The sequence below is a fragment of the Bufo gargarizans genome, chromosome 7 (assembly GCF_014858855.1).
Source record: "Bufo gargarizans isolate SCDJY-AF-19 chromosome 7, ASM1485885v1, whole genome shotgun sequence".
NCBI classification, from domain to species: domain Eukaryota; kingdom Metazoa; phylum Chordata; class Amphibia; order Anura; family Bufonidae; genus Bufo; species Bufo gargarizans.
Window position 1 is genome coordinate 163,360,038 of NC_058086.1, and position 19,938 is coordinate 163,379,975.

General features: G+C 43.4%; 1 protein-coding gene across 2 annotated transcripts in view; it reads right to left on the reverse strand.

The window, feature by feature from the left end:
• Window positions 1–4,184: 4,184 nt before the first annotated feature.
• ARHGAP29 (Rho GTPase activating protein 29) overlaps window positions 4,185–19,938 on the reverse strand; it is a 111,984-nt gene continuing 96,230 nt past the window's right edge. For both annotated transcript variants that reach the window (XM_044300678.1, XM_044300679.1), the window contains 12 exons: window positions 19,659–19,837; window positions 19,407–19,573; window positions 19,193–19,318; window positions 17,700–17,798; window positions 15,993–16,156; window positions 15,581–15,769; window positions 14,254–14,391; window positions 13,887–14,116; window positions 12,286–12,556; window positions 12,084–12,195; window positions 11,133–11,216; window positions 4,185–7,979 (listed from right to left, as the gene is read on the reverse strand). In XM_044300678.1, the coding sequence (XP_044156613.1) occupies window positions 7,099–7,979; window positions 11,133–11,216; window positions 12,084–12,195; window positions 12,286–12,556; window positions 13,887–14,116; window positions 14,254–14,391; window positions 15,581–15,769; window positions 15,993–16,156; window positions 17,700–17,798; window positions 19,193–19,318; window positions 19,407–19,573; window positions 19,659–19,837 (2,640 nt within the window). In that variant the 3' untranslated portion in view covers window positions 4,185–7,098. The remainder of the gene's footprint in view (window positions 7,980–11,132; window positions 11,217–12,083; window positions 12,196–12,285; window positions 12,557–13,886; window positions 14,117–14,253; window positions 14,392–15,580; window positions 15,770–15,992; window positions 16,157–17,699; window positions 17,799–19,192; window positions 19,319–19,406; window positions 19,574–19,658; window positions 19,838–19,938) is intronic.

Sequence of the window (19,938 nt, forward strand, 5' to 3'; positions counted from 1 at the left end):
AGGAATTGTTCACTGCACGCCACTCAAGTTATTGCTTTGTGTAAATGCAACGGTCTGCTTTACAAACAATGGAATATGCCATCGAAATTACGATTTTGTGAATGATAATCGCCGCGTCTAAAGGGTCACTGTTGAAACGTTCTCTATCTACACCAAGAAACAACTTGTTTGTCGCTCAATCGTATCGGTCACCGCCTTGTGTAATGGTACCTTTAGAGCCAACTTGTTAATTTACACAAGAAAGCTAGATGAAATATCTAGCTTGGCTTTTACTATATGTATTAGGGCTCATTCACACGACCGTATCCGTTTTTGCTGTCTGCAAAACACAGATTCCGTCCGTGAGCCTTCCGCATTTTGTGGAACGAAACATCCTCCACCATGATAGAAATGCTTATTCTTGTCCATAAATATGGGCAAGAATAGGACATGTTCTTTTTTGCAGGGCCACGGTAAGGACATACGGATGCAAACAGCATACAATTTTGTGGCCCCAATTGAAATGAATGGGTCTGCATCTGATCTGCAAAATTGCATAACGGAAGTGGAGAGAAATATACAGTCGTGTGAATGGGCCCCAAGCACTAAATATTCAGAAACCTGTATAGCACTAGAATATGGAAACAAAGGGGCACACTTATTAAGACTGGCGTTTAAGACGCCGGTCCAGTCTTAATAAAAACCTGCATTGGCGGTGGATCTGCTGGAGTTATGAAGAGGCGCAGGCTTCTTCATAACTTCGCCAGGTTCCTCCGCCACTTCTAAATGTAAGAAGGCTTCCGAGCGGTCTTACATTTAGACCTTTTTCTATGCCTAAAACAGGCGTAGAAAATGGTAAATGAGACGGGCCTGCCACCTTCATCCCCTTCCCTGCCCACTTATTTAGACCTAGCGTGAGCGGAGAGAAGTTGCAGACTGTGGCGCAACTAATCATTGCGCCGCAATCTATGCCTGAAACATGCCTAATATAGGCATATTTCAGAATAATAAATTATCCCCAAAGTCTGGGTCTCAGACTAACAAATTGCCATGCGTTTTAGAGCTCATGCACACGAACATAGGGGCTCAATGCCCGTATTGCAGACCGGAAACGTCCAGTCCGCAATATACAGCCACTGGCTGCATGCACTCCGTTGTGCAGATACGGACTTGACTTGAATGGGTCTGCAATTGACAAAATACAACTGAAGATAGGATTGACTTATCTTTTGTGGAGCGAAGCCCACAGAAGCTCTATGAAGCGCTTCCGTGGGCTTTCAGGTCTGTGCCTTCGTACCTCAAAAGATAGAACATGTTCTAACTTTGGCCGCCATTTGCGGTCCGCTGCACAGTCACAGGGCTCTTACGCTCCTGTGCATGGGCCCTTATAAAGAAACTACACACACGACATCAGAATTTTTTATTTTACTAATACCTCGTATAGCAATAAGAGGATGAGTAGCCTTGTTATCTTTTCTCTGTCCTAATGCATCCATAGTAAGTTGAAGGTCTGAGTAATCTGCGAGAGGATGGTTGATGCTTTCCAAAAAGGATGTTAAGCAGTGCAACCTCACCAACTGGTCCGTTTGCCGTTATATAATTGGGCTGGTACTGTACTGTAGTTGCAAAGAGAAAAAGCAGCAGCCCATGTCTCACCAAAGCCCCAGGTCAGCCGAACTTTAGGCCCCGTTCACATTTGTTTTTTATCATTCTCCGTAATGGGTTCCAGCATTTTTAAAACCAAGAATAGCGTAGCCTGTAGTGATAATTTCACTGTAAAAAATGATGAAACTTTATCCGACTTGATTAGAAACCTAATTTGATCAGTCAAAACTGACTTCTCATGGGTCCTTTCTGCATAAAAACCATGATATGAGTTTGAACAGTCAGTAACCTTAACTTTAGCAGCCAGGTCCCAACATGGAAAGCATCAAGAGGCAAAAATGTAGTTTTGCCTCTGTACAAATCACCAGACAGACCACACATGGAGTACTGTGTGCAGTTCTGGGCTCCTGTGTATAAGGAGGACATGGCTGAATTACAGTGGGTGCAGAGGAGGATGACCGAATGGGTGGATTGCAGGACCAAGACAGGTTAACAAGGTTGAGGTTAGGGGAGATCTAATTACAATGTAGAAATATATGAATGGACAGTACAGAGATCTAATGATCTTCTACATAGGCCCGAGACTATAACAAGAGGACATCCTCTACAGCTAGATGAAAGAAGACTTCATCATCAACATAGATGGGGATTCTTTACTGTAAGAGCAATGAAACTATGGAGGTTGTGATGGCTGATTCATTGTACACGTCTGGGCCTGGATGCCTTTATTGAACGCAATGATATCACATTTTATGCATACTAGACTCTGAAGCTAGGTCGGTGATCCAAGGATCGGGTAACATGTCATAGGGGGTTTTGCCTTTGTCTTGATCAGTAGACTAGGGCTATAAGTAGGACCTGATAGACCAGTGTCTCATTTCATCAGCTATTATAAGGGCATCTGCCAACAGATTTGTACCCATTAAGCTGGCTGAGCTTTTAGGAACAACAGGGACGTTGCTGTTACTCCTAGAGGGTCTGCACTTTGATTGGCAGGGCCAGGCCTTGTGAGGTTTACACTACCTATCCTGTCAATGAAAGTGGAGAGGGTGTGGCAGTTGTAGAGAGCAGAGCCTCTAGGTGTAAGGGCAACACCCCTGTTGCTCCTACAGGATTATTTGCATATATAAAAAAAAAAATCCTAGCAATGGCAATGCGGACACATGAACATGGAACCAACACAGATGCCTTCAGCTACCAAGCGCACATGTAACAGGTCAGCCAGTTTGATAGGAACAAATCTGCTGTAGACACCCTTTAAATACGTGCATCGATTGTATTCCCTATTCAAGTTAATACGATGGTTACAGAAATTTCTGCAGCAAAATATGAACATACATTTAGACAATCTTTTGGAAAGGGGGCCCCATTTGGAGCTATCCCTCTAGAAGAAAGGACAGAAGAGACACTACAAGGATCGGCTCTGGAGCATAGAGATCTATCGTGCTGATCTGGCTCATGAATTCTGTGGTGGGGGATGCCAGAGCAACAAAACAGGAACAAAAATAATCTTGAGTTGTGCTTGTGTGAAACTTGACCCAAGAAAGAAATGGGGGTCAGTCAGCACATCCCAGGGCGCAAGTGCACTCCACCATGGCCAGAAGCATGAAAGCATAAAAGAAACAATGCAGCAGCACTCTGTAAACACAAATAAAGTAAATACAATTGTGCCATACTCACTACAGAAAATGTACTAATGCTACTTTATAAATGTGAGATTCTTGGTAAATACATTTTGTACAAAATTATTTGTGCCTGTCCGCCAACAGCAAGGCGATCTCTTTAGGATAGGAAACTACACTAAATACTACCTTTGCTGGTGCCATACTGGCCTCCATTAAATACAGAGAATGCAGGTTCCACATGCATGCTGAGCCCATTCTATATTATACCTCTTTTGGTGCTATAATGGCCTCCATTAAATTCAGAGAATGCAGGTTCCACATATTGACTAACCCCCATTTCTTTCTTTGCAGTCTGCATTGGAGGTCGTGCACGCCTAACTAACCTGTCTGTCCCATAGGCTGATTTTAATTAGTGCAAGTATAAAGCTGTAGCATGCTCTCCATGCATTTTATTAAAGGCCATTTGGCACAAGGAGAGGTATAATATAGTGTGGGCTCAGCATGCATGTGGAGCCTGCATTCCTTGAATTTAATGGAGGCCAGTACAGCACCAGCAGAGGTAGTATTTAGTGTAGGTTCCTGTCCTAATGAGATCGCCTTGCTGTTGGCGGACAGGCACAAATAATTTTGTACAAAATGTATTTGCCAAGAATCTCACATTTATAACGTAGCATTAGCATGAGTACATTTTCTATAGTGCGTATAGCGCAATTGTATTAACTTTTTTTTATCTGTTTTTTCGAAAATTGCTGTTGCATTCTGTTTGTTTTTGCTAACTCTAAAAGGAACAGCGCAGCTATGCAATGCATGGATGGCCCACTGACTTCCTTTGGCACAGAGTTATGCTCCCAAGTGGTAATCCTAGTGATCAGCTAATTGTGAAAATGGTAAAAAATAAATAAATAATCCACTCTGCTACATTCATTTTATTATTGTTTTTGTGTTATAGAAAAAAAAATGAGCACTGAATACTGATGTAATAAAATACTTTATATTTAATATGAAAAAACCTTTGTAATATACATTTGTGCACACAACGCGTGTCATTTTAGATTGAGAGTATGCCTGATAGGTGAAAGAAAATCTTACTTCACAAGCATTAAAATTGGCCACGAGTGTAGAATCTACATCTTAATAAGTTAAAAAGAAACCAAGATTATATAAACCATGAACTCTGGGAATATGTTAAAAAGTTAATATATTCGAGTGTAACAGTTGAATTGTATATAACAAAAAATACATATATATTTAATACAATATAAAAACACGGGATGCACATAAAAGGGGCATATTTGGTAGTCATTTGGTTGTATAAGGGTAATGCGTTGACATTGTGAGAAATACTGCCTTCCCTTCCATATAAATATACAGTATTTCCAATGTACAGTGGAAATGGCAACAGAACCAAACACACTGAACGCGTAAAGCTGATGGATCTGTGACAATTAAAACCTTCCCTTTATCAGGAAATTACAAGCGATGGCCTATCATCAGGATAGGCCATCAATGTCTGATTGGTGGCGGTCCAGCACCCTGCCGATCAGCTGTTTCAGCCGCTGCTGAAACTGCACAGCTCCGTCCATTGTGTAGTGGACAGTGTTGGTTACTACAACACTGCCCATTCACTTCAATGGAAGCAGTGTTGCATTATCTACGTCCACTACACAGTGGTTGGCGCGGTGTAGTTCTGACACAGACTTCTGAAGCTGGAGCTACTCTGAAACAGCTGACCGGTAGAGGTGCGAGGTGTCTGACCCACCTGATCAGACACGGGTGGCCCATCCTGAAGATAGGCCATCACTAGCAAAATCTTGGACAAACCCCTTTAAGGCAGCCATTTTTGGACTCATGACGTGGCTTGCAGTGAAGTGATAGGCTGAGCTTTAATTTAAAAAAAAAAATTAAATGTGAAAGAAGGGATACAATTAAAATATGTTACAATCATACTAAAACTGCCAGGCAACCATTGAATGGAAGACATTTCCAATAGCATCTAGTGTGGGGATGTGGTATCCATGTGTGTAACATTCAAAAGTAGTCAAAACATAAGTACTGGAGTTTCCTTGAACAATCAATTGTATTCCACTTCTCATTTCTGTCCATTAGCCATTGAGAACAAGAATCTGATCAAGGTCAATAATAATCTTGCTATAAATTCATTTGGGTCAAATCCAAATGTACAGGGTTTCGTCATACCGCATGTAAAGCCCAGATCTAAAGACTTAAATTGAGGTGGATCTGGAAGTTGAGATGCCTAACTGAAAAATAATCTTTGACCTATTATTGTTATAGCTGCTGAAATAAATGTGAGCTATGGAACTGAGAGAGAAGCGACCACTACTTCACTGAAAAATGGGACCAAGAATTCATATATTTTTGAGACTGATGGGGGCCCCATATGGTGGACCCTCATCACTTTGACCCTTATCTGGGCAACCTGTAAAGGAGACCTATCAAGGTGAACATAAATGTCCGATCTGCAGGCAACACATTACCAAACAGAAGAACTGACCAGTCTGCGGTGGTCTTGCTATCCCCTGCGTTGCCAGAGGATTGTGCCTAATTTATGATAAGGCCCAGGTATCATCATTAATTAGGTGCATTCTCCAGCAGTTAGTGCGCCTAAACCGAAATCTACGGCAGCTCTGAGAAAACTAGTGTAAATGAAGACAAATTTATTGTGGCTGCTGGCCAAGCCCCCTTATTTTTTTAAAGTCACATTTAAAAAAGTGCAAACACATAGTCTGCAACTTTTTAATGACGCTTTTCAGGCGCTGGGAGAAAACAAATCTCTCCCATAGTTTAAATCTCTGGTTATTTTAGACTTAGCCACTGATTTGAACCGCCCACTAGACTCCTATCTGTATGCACATTGATAGGGAGTCCACTGGATGCCTAATCCCAAAATGAACAGGGATTCAAAGGCAAACAAGTTATACGGATCCTTTTCCTAAAAACATACATCAATCTTCTCAGCTGCTCCTGCTCTATAAGATGCTGCCCAGAGATGGACACATGTCCAAGGCAAAAAAAATCCCTTTCAGCAAAAAAAAAAAGGAGTTGGGGTTTTGGGAAAGACTGTACAACATTGTGAATTATAGGAATATCTACACTTATGTCTTGGACCTTTACTGGGCGCATGTTGTAACTTGTGGTTGAGGTGAGGGGATGACCATACTAAGCAAATCATGAAGTGATTGCTGTAAAATCAGTAGAAGGGAACCACTACGACTTGAAGAGGAAATGATGCTACAGTTCACAAGGGGGTATACGATCTTCAGCGTTTCACTCATAACTGAGAAACCACATTCAGAATTCTCCACAAATCGATGAGTTCTGGTCTTGACATCTCAGGAACCCTTTTTGAGCCGACCTATTTCTCCTCTATTTTATACTTTTGCGTAAAAAAAAAAAATACATTTTAAGTGCATCTTCTCTGTCAAAATAACATTAAAGTGACAACACAGAAACCGGCAACGGATGAGAACAGGAGTAATAAAATATACAAGTACAATAAAGAGATGCATCCTCGAGTACAATTTGATTGCACAGATTACACGCTTTCCTTCAGCAAATGTTGCTGCTGTCATATAGAAATGCTATATTATTTTTTTTAGCTACTAAACAAAATTTACATAAACAGTTTGATCCATATATGAATACTGTTTCGTGGTATAAATAAGCATGGATTTTAATATATTTCACTAAGTGCACCTTAGTAGCCACTTCTATTTTTTGGAATGCATACCAATAGACTGTTTTGTATAGAAAAAGCACTTCAGTGTTTTGTTTTTTTTTCCAGTTAAAAAGTTCTTATAAAAATAATTCTGACAATGGCACATGGGTCTCCTCCGTACCAGAGGGAGAAGACGGCGCTGCAGTCCTGACGTTACACAAAGTGCGCCTCTCTGTGTTCCAGTTCCTGTACGCGTTTTGGCCTAAGACGTGGAAAGGTTGGCTTCACATCTGTTTGGGGACTATCCTCGGGAGTGGGTTTTTGAGAGTTTTTGCCTTGTCCCTGAAGGTCAGTTGTCAGGTCTGAGTCTACAATAAGATTCACATTGTTGATATTAATCTGACATTGAGCTTTCATCAGACTTGCAGAGGAAGAGTCACTCTGAGATGTCTCTTCACTTGGCTTGGTTTTATAAGACGGTGGCTTGTAAAAAGTTCCTGGCGGGGGCTGCAAAGTTCTTGGAGCCCGGTAAATGGACAGCACATTAGGCTCTGTAGAGTTATTATCTGTGGTAATGGGCTTGAGTTGAGTTGTAGATGGTATTTTTGGCAGTGTGGCACTTACACAATTAGTGCTTGAGGGCAAACTGGTCGGCCCACTGTCGAGGGCTCTGATCTCCTGTGGAACATTGGTCATTATCATTGCAGTCCTCGGCGTTATGTCATACTGTTTATACTGTTTATCCCAAGTTTTACGATTGCTCTGGGAGTCGTAACATGAAAGTCTATGGCAAGAATTAATTGTGGGTAAAGATTTGTTCTCAGAGACCTCTTCAATGATAGGACTATTGCCAAGTTTATCAGATAAGGTGACGCCCACATTCCTGGAGTTCTCGTTCAGCACAGAAGGAGGAAGACGATCCACAGGTAGACTTACAGGGCGAACCACTGGTTTCGTCCGAGGAGCCCGCAGCAGAACTTTGGCTACTTGCCTATAAGATTTTACAGGTACAGGGATGTTTGTGTTTGAAAGGTCTTCTGAGCTGCTCCTTCTAGCAGCAACGTCACCCTCTGAAATGGCATCCATGGAACAATCTAGAAGAGTACATGAATAATTACAGTGTGTCTTTAATTCATTTTATAGACACATCACAGAGCATGTCTAGAAATATATCCCACAGAAGTCAATGAGGTCAGCTCCTGTCCATTGTCTCTATGGCCCATGGGGCTGCTCTCAAAGAACAGGAAGTCTTGACACATTTTAGGTCTAATGGTCCTATGTTTAATTTGCTTATTTAACATCCTGTAAACTTAGCAGCTGGAGCCAAACATTTGCCATGCAGAAAAATGAAAAATTATAGAAGAATGTCTATTCAAGCATCCATGTAATATATGATCACACAAAGGTCTGCAGTGTAGATCTCCACTCTGTTAGAAGCAACACCTCTAAAGCCCCCCAGTACTTTGGATACATCATGCTACATGGTGAGGTGAACAAATAAAATTTCTTCTATCCCTTTGTGTGGAGAATAGGAAGTACCCGAGGGTTCACAATTCATGTGCACCCCATAATCTGCATTTATGAATTTTTCTTAAAGGGGTCTTCAGGAATGATTTACAATGGCTGCCAGCAACCTTTCCTAGAATGTAAGCAGAACTGGTTGCCACTACTTGTAGAGCTGCCTAGGAGGGTGAGGTCTCAAAACACTGCTCTACAAATGATGTAATTATGTGATCTTGCCTATGATATGCCATCATGGCTGAGCAGCCTGACCGGAATGCTCACCAATTTGTAGCATATGCAAATACCAGAAAGTAGATTGTAGTGAGGGCCTTCTCCCTCACCCCCCCTAGGCAGCTCTGCATGTGGAGGTTACCAGTCCTTCTCACATTCTAGGACGCGATTCTGGCATTAATTTTGAATCATTCCAGGAGAAACACTTTAAGAAAAATCCATAAATGCAAATTATGCTCAAGTACGTCTCATTACTCATGGCCATGGAGGACAATTTAAATCATTCCCAAAGAACCCCTTTAACATACAAGTCACCACGTATTATACAAACTGTTTTTCTGACTCATCTCTCATGAAGGTTGGCTACTAAGGTAAATTCTAGCAGGGAATTTAGGCGATTTCCAGTAGTCGCTGCTGGATTCTCCGATGAATCAATAATGAATGTCTATGGCTGTGTCATAACAATGTTACATCAGGTCATGGAACCTTGAGATGTGATGTAGACTGCGCATAATCAATGACTCTTCTCCCAACAGTTTTACACAGTAACTTATACGAAGGAGGAAGCAATCTGTGTAAAGCTTCGTACCATCAATCAATGGGGGAGATTTATCAAATCTGACGTAAAGTAAAACTGGTCTAGTTGCCCATAGCAACTAATCAGATTCCAACTTTCATTTTTCAGAGCTCCTTTGGAAAATATAACGATCTATCCGATCGGTTTCTATGGGCAACTAAGCCAGTTTTCCTTTGCTATGCAAAATAAATTTATCACCAGTCCGCAAAAATGCTGTGCTGCAGGTCCGAAAAGTGTTGTGGGGTCAATCATGCTTTAAACAGGTATAAATATAGAGTTCGGACCGAGCATATCATCAAGGCCAGTATACAAACAGTTTTTTCCTTCTTCCTGCTCCTTTTTGAAAGAGAACCGGGGGCTGCAAATATCCTATATATGGATATCCTGCAACTAATAAAAGTTAAGATAGTGTAAGTCCGTACGGTTATTCAACCTGCACTGCACAGATTATACTTACACAGCGCTATATCAACCAAGGCGCGTGTATGATATCCTCTGTAGCTGGTTGGATTTGTTCTGACGGAGATCCACGTTCCCATGCAATCACGCAGGGGCTAACCACGGACTTGATTCAGATATACCCCAGGTATATCTACTGTTATTTTCGATTTCTTTTCTTAGAGGTTTCTGTGAATACAAGTGGCTCCTACAATAGTGAAGCTCCGATAGTGTTTGATTTAAAAATTTATTGGCACATGCGAATTTTAAAGAGCATGTTTGTGAGTATGTGCCAATAAATTTTTAAATCAAACACTATCAGAGCTTCACTATTGTAGGAGCCACTTGTATTCACAGAAACCTCTAAGAAAAGAAATCGAAAATAACAGTAGATATACCTGGGGTATATCTGAATCAAGTCCGTGGTTAGCCCCTGCGTGATTGCATGGGAACGTGGATCTCCGTCAGAACAAATCCAACCAGCTACAAGGGATATCATACACACGCCTTGGTTGATATAGCGCTGTGTAAGTATAATCTGTGCAGTGCAGGTTGAATAACCGTACGGACTTACACTATCTTAACTTTTATTAGTTGCAGGATATCCATATATAGGATATTTGCAGCCCCGGGTTTTCTTTAAAAAAGGAGAAGGAAGAAGGAAAAAACTGTTTGTATACTGGCCTTGATGATATGCGCGGTCCGAACTCTATATTTATACCAGTTTTCCTTTGCTCTAGTTTTGATAAATCTCCCCCACTATGTCCAAAGTCATAACCGCTTAACCACTGGGCTAGGATTGACCCCAAATTTTTGAATGGTTTATATGAACAAAGGACTTGAAGGGGCACAAAATCCCTTAGTTTATGATACAAATAGGGGCATGAAGGGATTAAATGAGGTGTCTAGGGCTGCTGTGGTCAAGTCATAACACAATGCCATTCATGGACACTCATCGTGGCCTTACACATTAGATGAAAGTCAGCGAACGTGCCGATTTCGGCAGAACTGGACGACCATCTAATGTACACATGGGGTGTTCAGTTGCCCCCTGTCGGGGTAAAGAAAGGGTGGAGCATTTTGAATTTAACATGACGTTCCTTTTGTTCCCCTTGTAGCAAACCATCTGCAGAGGTGTCTGTCAGTCTCCTTAGGCTAGGTTCACATCTGTGGCAGAGATTCCAGAAAGAGCCTCCGTCACAGATTTTTTGCAGAGAAAAAAAGGATAAAATGACGCTGCATTATAGTGAATGGGATCCATTGGACACCGGTATATGCCAGATCCCACAATTTCGGTATTCTGATCCAATGCCAGAACAGAATACCCAAATTAAAACCATGGTGTGAACTTAGCCTTACAGCTGCTCGGCTGAGCCAGATGCACATGTATATAGGGGGCCGCAGCTATCTGACATGTATGGTCGGCTTAGGAGCTCAAGGTAATGTTTGGAGCAAAACTACAACCCAGAGCATTTCAGCCAACTGGCTGGCAACTCACCTTGCTCATCTGAACCACGCAGGGTGACGACAGGACTGCCTGCTTCTGAGGAGTCTCTTTCTTCAGATTCACTTACATTAATTTCTGCAAGATAAAATGCGCACATTTCACCACTAAAAGTGCAGCGTGCACGGAAAATCTACATGTAATTATAGTAAAATAAATGCCAAAGTGTAAGTGCGCGCGAAAAAGGGGACCAAATATCTCATCAGAGCTAATACCTGCACAAATAATAGAAACACCTCAAACTATACCAGTGATAATACTCTAATAATCCTCTAATAGAAAAGTCTTCTTTTTGTTTCTTCCTTCTACTCCTGGATGCATTAACTGACAAATGGTTTTTTGGTCATTACATTCAGGAACATTTTTTTAAATGTCATAATGGAGTAGTAGGAATAATTTTCAGCAGAGTTCTCCAGAAACTCTGCATGTATTACACATGGATTTTAACATGTTACATTCAAAGGGGTAAAATATATGGTGAATATCTGTATCGCATCCCAGCTGGTCTGTGGAGAAGATGGGGTTGTCCAATCTGGAAATTCATAACATATCAATGGGATACGCCATAAATATCTCATCTCAAGAACAGTGCCCATGGAGTCCTCTTCATTCGCTGCTATGGGACTTCTGAAACTAGGTAAGCGAGGCCCCGTTCTTGCGATAGGAGTCTTAGAGGTAGGACCCTCATCTATAGGACATTTATGGTAGATCAAGATGTCATAAAAGTCCAGATAGGATGACTCCTTTAAAATCTCATCCACTTTGCTGCTAACTGTAATGCGCTGAAAATTTTCCACCCCCCAAACCCGGGCGGAAAATCTGCACCATATCGGCTACATGTGAACATACCCTTATGGGTGGAACAGTATAGGAAATAATGAAAGGCAGCCGTTTTAGAAAATTCCATGCGCTAACACTTCCATAGCAATATCACAAACTGCATACCATTCTCCTCAACAATATCCACACTCTGGCTTCGGATTAACCTCTCCTCCACACCTTTAAAATCGAACGACGCATCATCCAGGGAGTTGGTGCGTTTTGATGGCATAACACTCTAGGAGGCCAAGAAAATTGCATAAGATTAATCTCCGTTCAGTCTGGTGTCTAAGGTTTGTATAAATTAGTGCAATTGTGCGAATCTTACTTCGTTCCCCACCGGCAGTGACTGCACCTTCCTCAAATGCTGCTGCTGCTGCTGCTCTCTATCCTCAGAGTTAATCATCTGACGTGACACATCAAATATCTTATCATAGTGCGATATCAGAAGCTCCACTATACGGGCCTGATATGGATAGTCCACAAGAGAAGAAAGTGATACGGTAGCATCGGTCTGACGTGGTCTAAGCAGGGTGGGCCCGAATATTATTCCTAGATTACTAGCCGTCATTTTATTTTCTTCCACTTCTTCTGTGACCCTGAATGGGGAAAAATATATATGCGCTATAATTATAATTGTTGGATCCTTATGTGGAGCAGGAAGAACACGTTATGTACCACCACAAAAAGACAACCTTCACATCAAAACTGCAGAGAAAGTGGGTTTTCTCTGGTAGAGGTTTGTCCATATGTTGTCAGTATGGGACACTACCGCATACATTGCATAGGCTGGGATATATGGATGGAGCACCACTGTAATACATACAGTGCTGCTCAAGACAACAAGACAAACAAAGGATACTGCCGGGGATTAATGGTCGTCCTTGTCCTCCAGAACAGAAGACATTAATACATAGCAGAGCATACTGTCTCATGGAGGGGGTCGTCACTGAGAGAGCCCCCTCTACAATATACACAGTAGGTGTCTTCATGAGAGAAGAACTTTAAATGTCAAATCCCTTTTATTGTTACATAGGGCTAACTAAAAACAATATACTGTATTTTTCACTTTATAAGAAGCACTGATCACAAGATGCACCTAGGATTTAGAGGAGGAAAATAAAAAAATATTTTTCATCAAACCTCAGATCAGACCCCCAAATCTTCATCAGACCTCAGATTGGACCCCCAATCAGACTTCAGTCTTCATAAGACCTTAGGTTCAGAACCCTCAATCTTTATCAGACCTCAGTTCAGACCCCCCAATCTGACCTCCATTCTTTATCAGACCTCAAATCAGAGGCCCCCCACCCAATCAGACCTCAGATCAGATCCCCCCAATCTTCATCAGACCTCAGACCAGACAGTAAAATAAATAAAAAACAAATTACCTCCCCTGCTCCAGACCGCACATTCTTCCTGCACTCACCAACTCACTGGTCTTGTGCTGGAGCCATGCTGCACCGTGACCTGACATCGCACAGCGTCATGGCATGGTGCACACCTACATGCACTACGTCCTGACACTATATGCAGTCAGAACAAAGCACAGCGGGCGCCCTGAAGACGACCATGGAGCGGCGAGTACAGTCAGTGCTAGCAGCGCTGCCTGCAGCTCCTGCATACCAATGAGCACTTCCATGATGCGGGGGAAAAAAAATGGGTGTCTATATAATAAATCCGAAAACTTCTAATATGCTGTGAGCTTTAAGGGCAGCATAGTATAGACAGGCCACCTGCATTATTAGCCCACACAGCACAAAAACATGACTCATAGTTAAAAGTCAGCTGCATTATAGAGGGAACGTCACCTCCTGCCCCTCTGAACAGTATGCTCCAAAATTGTAATCACATGGAGGATGCAAATACGGCAGTTACGAAAACAGACATGTCAGGAGAGGCGACAGGTCCTCTTTAAACAGATACTACCTATGAAGATGTCCCACTAGGAACTGTAAGGTCTTGTAGTTAGGCGGCGGCAGCCGTTTCAGCAAATCTTTGATCTTAAAGATGACTCTGTTCAGCTCCACTCCAGATGGTTGCCTTTTTAATGGAGGGCTACTTGCTTTGGAGTCAACTTCATCAATGGCACGTTGACTTTCTTTGGCAAGTCCAATCAACTCATTGTAAAATGAAAACACCATCAAAGGTTCTGGCAACTGAAGGATGACACAATAAGCAGGATTTAGCATTTCATGATACAGGACATGACCAAATATATGTGTGCGTAAATACTATTGTAGAAAGAACAGGTCTTTCCACTCTGTACAGCAAAGGCTAACGTCAAATAACATACCTGTCGGAGGTACAGTTTGAGGACATTACTGATGTCATGGGGGTACAGATCGGACAGCTCCACCAAGTCTTTTCCATTTTCAAATGCCTGACACAGTTTCTCAACTCTGGACTTTGCGCCATTCACACGATAAATGCCCTGAAAGTCATAAGATAAACTGTAAGGTATCACTTACAAAACTCTATAGGAATCTAAACTTTCCAACCGTTTGTGTGTTCCCTTTCAGGGTGAAGAATTTAAAAAAGTTGTAGACAAGAAAGGAGGATAAAATAGCCAAACACACAGAGCAATGAGGGAAAAACTGCTCTATCCATGGGTGGCCTTCAACAAGCAGATGGCTTTATACCTCTGAACTTGTCATAGATGTCACCTCTAGTCTGACCTCAGGTACATGACTGTTGAAAATGGGTTCTTTACTACAGCTATTTAAACTGGTAAGGGCCTCTACATAAACCAATTCTGAATTTACTATTAGACTGGACAACCAAGTGATTACCTTGATCTCTCTCCATTAAGCCAGTTTCACCAGTGGGTCTGTGTGACTGGGACAAATTTACCAACTCTGGGGCTCAAAAGCATAGTGTCTGGGGGCCCCCACGGTACCACTAAGCTCCACCCCAAGCAGTCGGCTAAACCATACACACGCTAGCTTAATGTGCTCCCTTGGTTAGATGGAATGTAACTCCATGAATGCTCCTCTGGTGCTCCTCAGGGTTTGACATCATGTCAGAGCAATATGATATATATCAAAGCACTTCCTGAATTGTACCTCTAATGTACGCTAGTCTATACATTGCAAAAATTATTTAAATAAAGAAGCAAAAATTAACAGAATAAAATGGGCCAAAGATGCATGTAGTATAAAACAGTAAATGTGCCTGGTGAGCAAGGGGATAAATGGCCTGCTTTTGAACTGGTTAGAGACCTCACCAGCATACAAAGCACAAACAGCGGAGCTGGAAAACACCTTGCATCTAGGAATCAGAACACCACACTAGGCCTAGAAGATGCTTTGAAATGTGCAGTCACTATCAGTGTATGTTCAACCGGAAAGTCTCGAGTCACCCCAATATCTGCCCAATGCTTAATTTTCTATTGATCAGATCATTACTGTACTACACAAATGGACGCTGCCACCAAATCTGTTTGCCTTCTTCCTTTACCCTTTTGATTACTTGATATACTTTTCGACATATCCAAGAAGATATGGACTCAATGTACCGTATATATTTTACCGTGAACTGCACAGACTGTGACGTACTTGCCAAAAGGTGGAAAACATAGTGGTGGATTCCCAATCTGGGTTTAATTTAAGAAACCCCCTCACCTTTGTAGATAGAGCTCTGCTCTCTATTTCGGAGGTGCACTTCTTGATAATGAAAGGAATGCCATCAGGAGCGTTCTTGGCGGCCTGAGTAAATTCTACTCCAAAGAGATGAAGTCTTCCATGAAGCTTTTTGTGTCCGCATTGAATGGCTAATGTTTCCAGGCACTTCTTATGGCAAGCAAGAGAACACTGCAATAAAGGAACCCTTTAAATGGGCTGTTGTCCCTTTATGCAAAGGGCTAATAATAACAATTGTGTAATCATTGACTTAAAGCTATGGTGAAAATAAGTCCTGGGTGGGACGGGAAATGCAGTAAACCCATACAAAGCATGCACAAGAGAAGCAATGTCCCATAGCCTTGTATATTTTTTTTTGTCTGGTGCCTAAACCTGAATTACTGGCCTGGCTTACCTCCTCGCACTCCGCCCCATGAAACACCACTAGACTGTCACACTCTCGGCACTTGGAGGGAGCTCTTAGTTTTCGCAGCTTGTGTGTCTGGGATGCTTTGGACATGATGGTATTCCGGAATGGTCCTGGGGAATTGGCAATCTCAGAAACGAGGTCATTCAAGCCTACAAAGGAAAAGGATACTGCTGTAATGAGCACATGGTACACAGCAACCCCAAACATCATAAAAAAGTTATTGCAAGAAACTCATAAATGTAATCTATTCTGCAATCTATTCGAATGCCTTTTGGGTCAAGCGTACATTTTAGTGTCATCAAACCCAAGGCAAACAGTTCCTCAGCTCCAATGCCACCTAATAATATCTTAAAGAGGTCTTCCAAGTGTCCTCAGGATAGGTCATCAATATCTGATTGGTGGGGGTTAAACACCCTGCACCCCTGCCGATCAGCTGTTTGAAGAAGCGCCACGGCCTCCTTGTAGACTACCCTAGGCCACTGACATCACGTTCATCGGTCAGATGGCCTACTCCTAGCCTATCTGATCGGCGGGAGTGCCAGGAGTCAGATCTCCATCGATAAGATACTGATGACCTATCCTGAGGACAGGTCATCACGATAAAACACTAAAACCCTTTAAAGCACATCACATTAAAGAGGGCCTATAACATCCCCTGTAATAAAAATAGTTGCTCCAGAACTGTTATGACTCTGTTGTGCCATCCCTTTATTATTTCTTCTAGAAGTTTTTGAATGAATTCCTAGCAGTTTACAATGAAGATCAAGAGTGTTACCAGTTGGGGAGGGGTCCCTGCACAGTCTGACGATATGCAATCAGTGCTGCCAGTTTCACGCTGGGCAGGGACACAACACCAACTGGTAACCACTAGCTGGAACTTCACTGCAAACTGCTAGTAATTTATTCATAACTTCCAGCAGGAATAATAAAGGAATGGCACATCATGGAGTCATAAGAATAGCTGTGCCAGAATTATTACAAGGGGGGTGCACGTAGTTACTAAAACAGACATGTCAGGAGAGGTGACAGGTTCTCATACAGATAAGAGCACAGTTGGCAGACTACCTTATGTGTGTGTATGGGGGTTTGCCGACCCTCCCCAGACAGATGTTAGGGGATAAGAAGGATCTCTGAATTTCCACTCCTGAGATGAGCTGCAAGTTTCTGGCAGAGGCTAAGGGTGATTTTACATAGCCGAAAAAATGGTCAATTATTAGTAACTACCGTAACATTCACACAAATGTTTGTTCCCGATAATTGGCCTGTGTAAAAGTGTCGCAGATCACCCGACCAAAGAGCAAAACTCTTGATTGTTGGGTGAACACATCTTTCACGCAACACCTAAAACCCTTGTTTTTTAGCAGTATACCGCCCTATGGAAACAGGAGATGTGCTGCCAACACTAAGCAAAGTGAATCGAAGACAAACGATTGAAATAGCAATCATCTGCCCTCCTTTCCCTTAGTGTGAAAGGCACTTTAAATGAATGCTGATTGACTTGTACATCACTGATTGGCATTCAATATTGGCCTATGATCAGGTCATGTAGGAGGAACATTGCACCCACTGCAAGCCTGGCTGAGTGCATTGTGCATGTGTCAGGAAGAATGGCTGTCTACTGAACGGGTGTTTGGCCAGCAGCAAATAAAGGTGTAAGGGTAACTTTCACAAACCCATACTAGGCCTAATTACCGTTATCTGAAGGAGAAGGAGGCTCTCTCTCATCCAGATCGTCAGCCGATGACATGGTCCCCGTGGATGGAGTCCTAGGGAGGCGTCTCTTAAAGTCTCCTGAAATACAATAAAACCTTAAATCAAAGACCTATTTTATACAGACAGTCAGGGCCGGCTCTATAATAAGGCAGACCAAGCGGCTGCTTGAGGGCGCAGAGAAGGGGGGGACGTCGCCAGGGCGGAATTTTTTCTTTAATTATTTTTTAAATACACAACTTGCGGACTCTTCCCCCTCCAGGCCAGGGCGCCCGCCCCAGCCTGCAGGAGTGCTGTGCGGCCCCGGCCCTCACAGAGCAGCACGCAGGCTCAGCAGCAGCACGGCATCGGCAACACAGACAGTCACGGGGTCAGGGGGGTGTGACTGCCAAGTGGAGCGGCGGCGGGCGGCAGGCAGCAGGCAGCAGCAACTGGTTCAGACTGGGGAGCGGAGGCCTGGAGACTGGAGGCGGAGCTGTTGGTGGTGAGTAACTGTGCAGACAAATGTCTGAGTAGTCTGTCTGTGCGGCCCACAGGGAGAAATGTATGTGGCATGGGGGGGGGGAATGGGGGGTTTGAAATGGACATGATTGAGGGGGGAGAAATGTGACAACATGGATCATGGAGGGGGGGGGGAGAAAAATGTGACAACATGGATCATGGAAGGGGGGGGGAGAAAAATGTGACACCATGGATCATGGAAGGGGGGGGGAGAAAAATGTGACACCATGGATCATGGAGGGGGGGAGAAAAATGTGACACCATGGATCATGGAGGAGGGGAGAAAAATGTGACAACATGGATGGAGGGGGAGAAAAATGTGACAACATGGATGGAGGGGGGGAGAAATGTGACAACATGGATGGAGGGGGGGAGAAATGTGACAACATGGATGGAGGGGGAGACATGTGAGGGCTGATGTGACGTGAGGGCTGATGTGACATGGGGGGGCTGATGGCCGACATGGGGGGGGGGCGATGGCCGACATGGGGGGGGGGGGGGCGATGGCCGACATGGGGGGGGGGGCGGGCGATGGCCGACATGGGGGGGGGGGGCGCGATGGCCGACATTGGGGGGGGGGGGGGGGCGCGATGGCCGACATTGGGGGGGGGGGGGGGGGCGCGATGGCCGACATGGGGGTCTAATCTGAGGTCTGATTAACATTGAGGGTGTGATTGCTTGTCTGACCTGAGGTGTAATGAAAAATATTTTTTTCTTATTATCCTCCTCTAAAACCTTATGGGCCGGTGCGTCTTATAGGGCGAAAAATACAGTCCTCAAACCAGCGATTGTCTGAAGCAGAGCGAAGATACCAGGACCACACAGAGAAGCCAGCCAGCTGATGTAGACAGGACCAGGGCCAGGTGAGCTTTGGGGGGGGGGGGGGGGAGCCAAAATGTTTCGCTTGTGTTGGTAAAAATCCTTGCACCGGCCCTGCAGACAGTTATTAGGAAACTACTAGTACTGAAATGTACCTGGACTAGCTGATGGAGAGTCCATAGAACGGGACTCACTACTGCCCCCTGCACTCTCAGAATCACTGCACATGCCTCCGCTCTGGTTACCGGTGGACCAGGACCTGAATGGTGGACCTCTTATGGCTACAAAAAGATTAAAGCAGAAGAACAGTCACTCTCTGCAAATACAAGTGGAAGGCAAATATACTGCGGCATTACTCGGACATCCTACCCTGAATATCAGTGCTGCTACTCGATCTCTTCTGCCCAATCTTCTGAGAGCGGTTATAGAAAGGACTGCCCATGTCTTCAGGAGATTGGGGGGGATATTCGGCAGAACCTTGGGATAGGTTTCCATGTGATGCACGGGTACTGTTCTCGTCTCCCTTTGACATAAGCCTAAAAAGACCCCAAAAACATAAGATAAGATTTAGGGAGAATTGTTGGTATGTAATGGCACATACAGTGTTGCCCTGGCACTCACCGTCCAATCTGTGCATGAGATCCTACTTCAATGCCGCAGTCATCTTTGGGCAGGTTCTTCACAAACTCTGAATACTGCTGACCTGGCTCATAGCGCTTGGCAATCTCACAGAGGGTCTGGCAGTTGACAGGCAGCGATACCACTTGGGCATGCTGCAACTGGAATAAATTCACTGTTGCCTGTTTTCAAAATGATGGAATATATTAGAAAGACTTCAACGCATGAATACACTACAATGTGTAAAACACCTCCTCTTATCAGGCTCTTGTTCTGCTCCCCC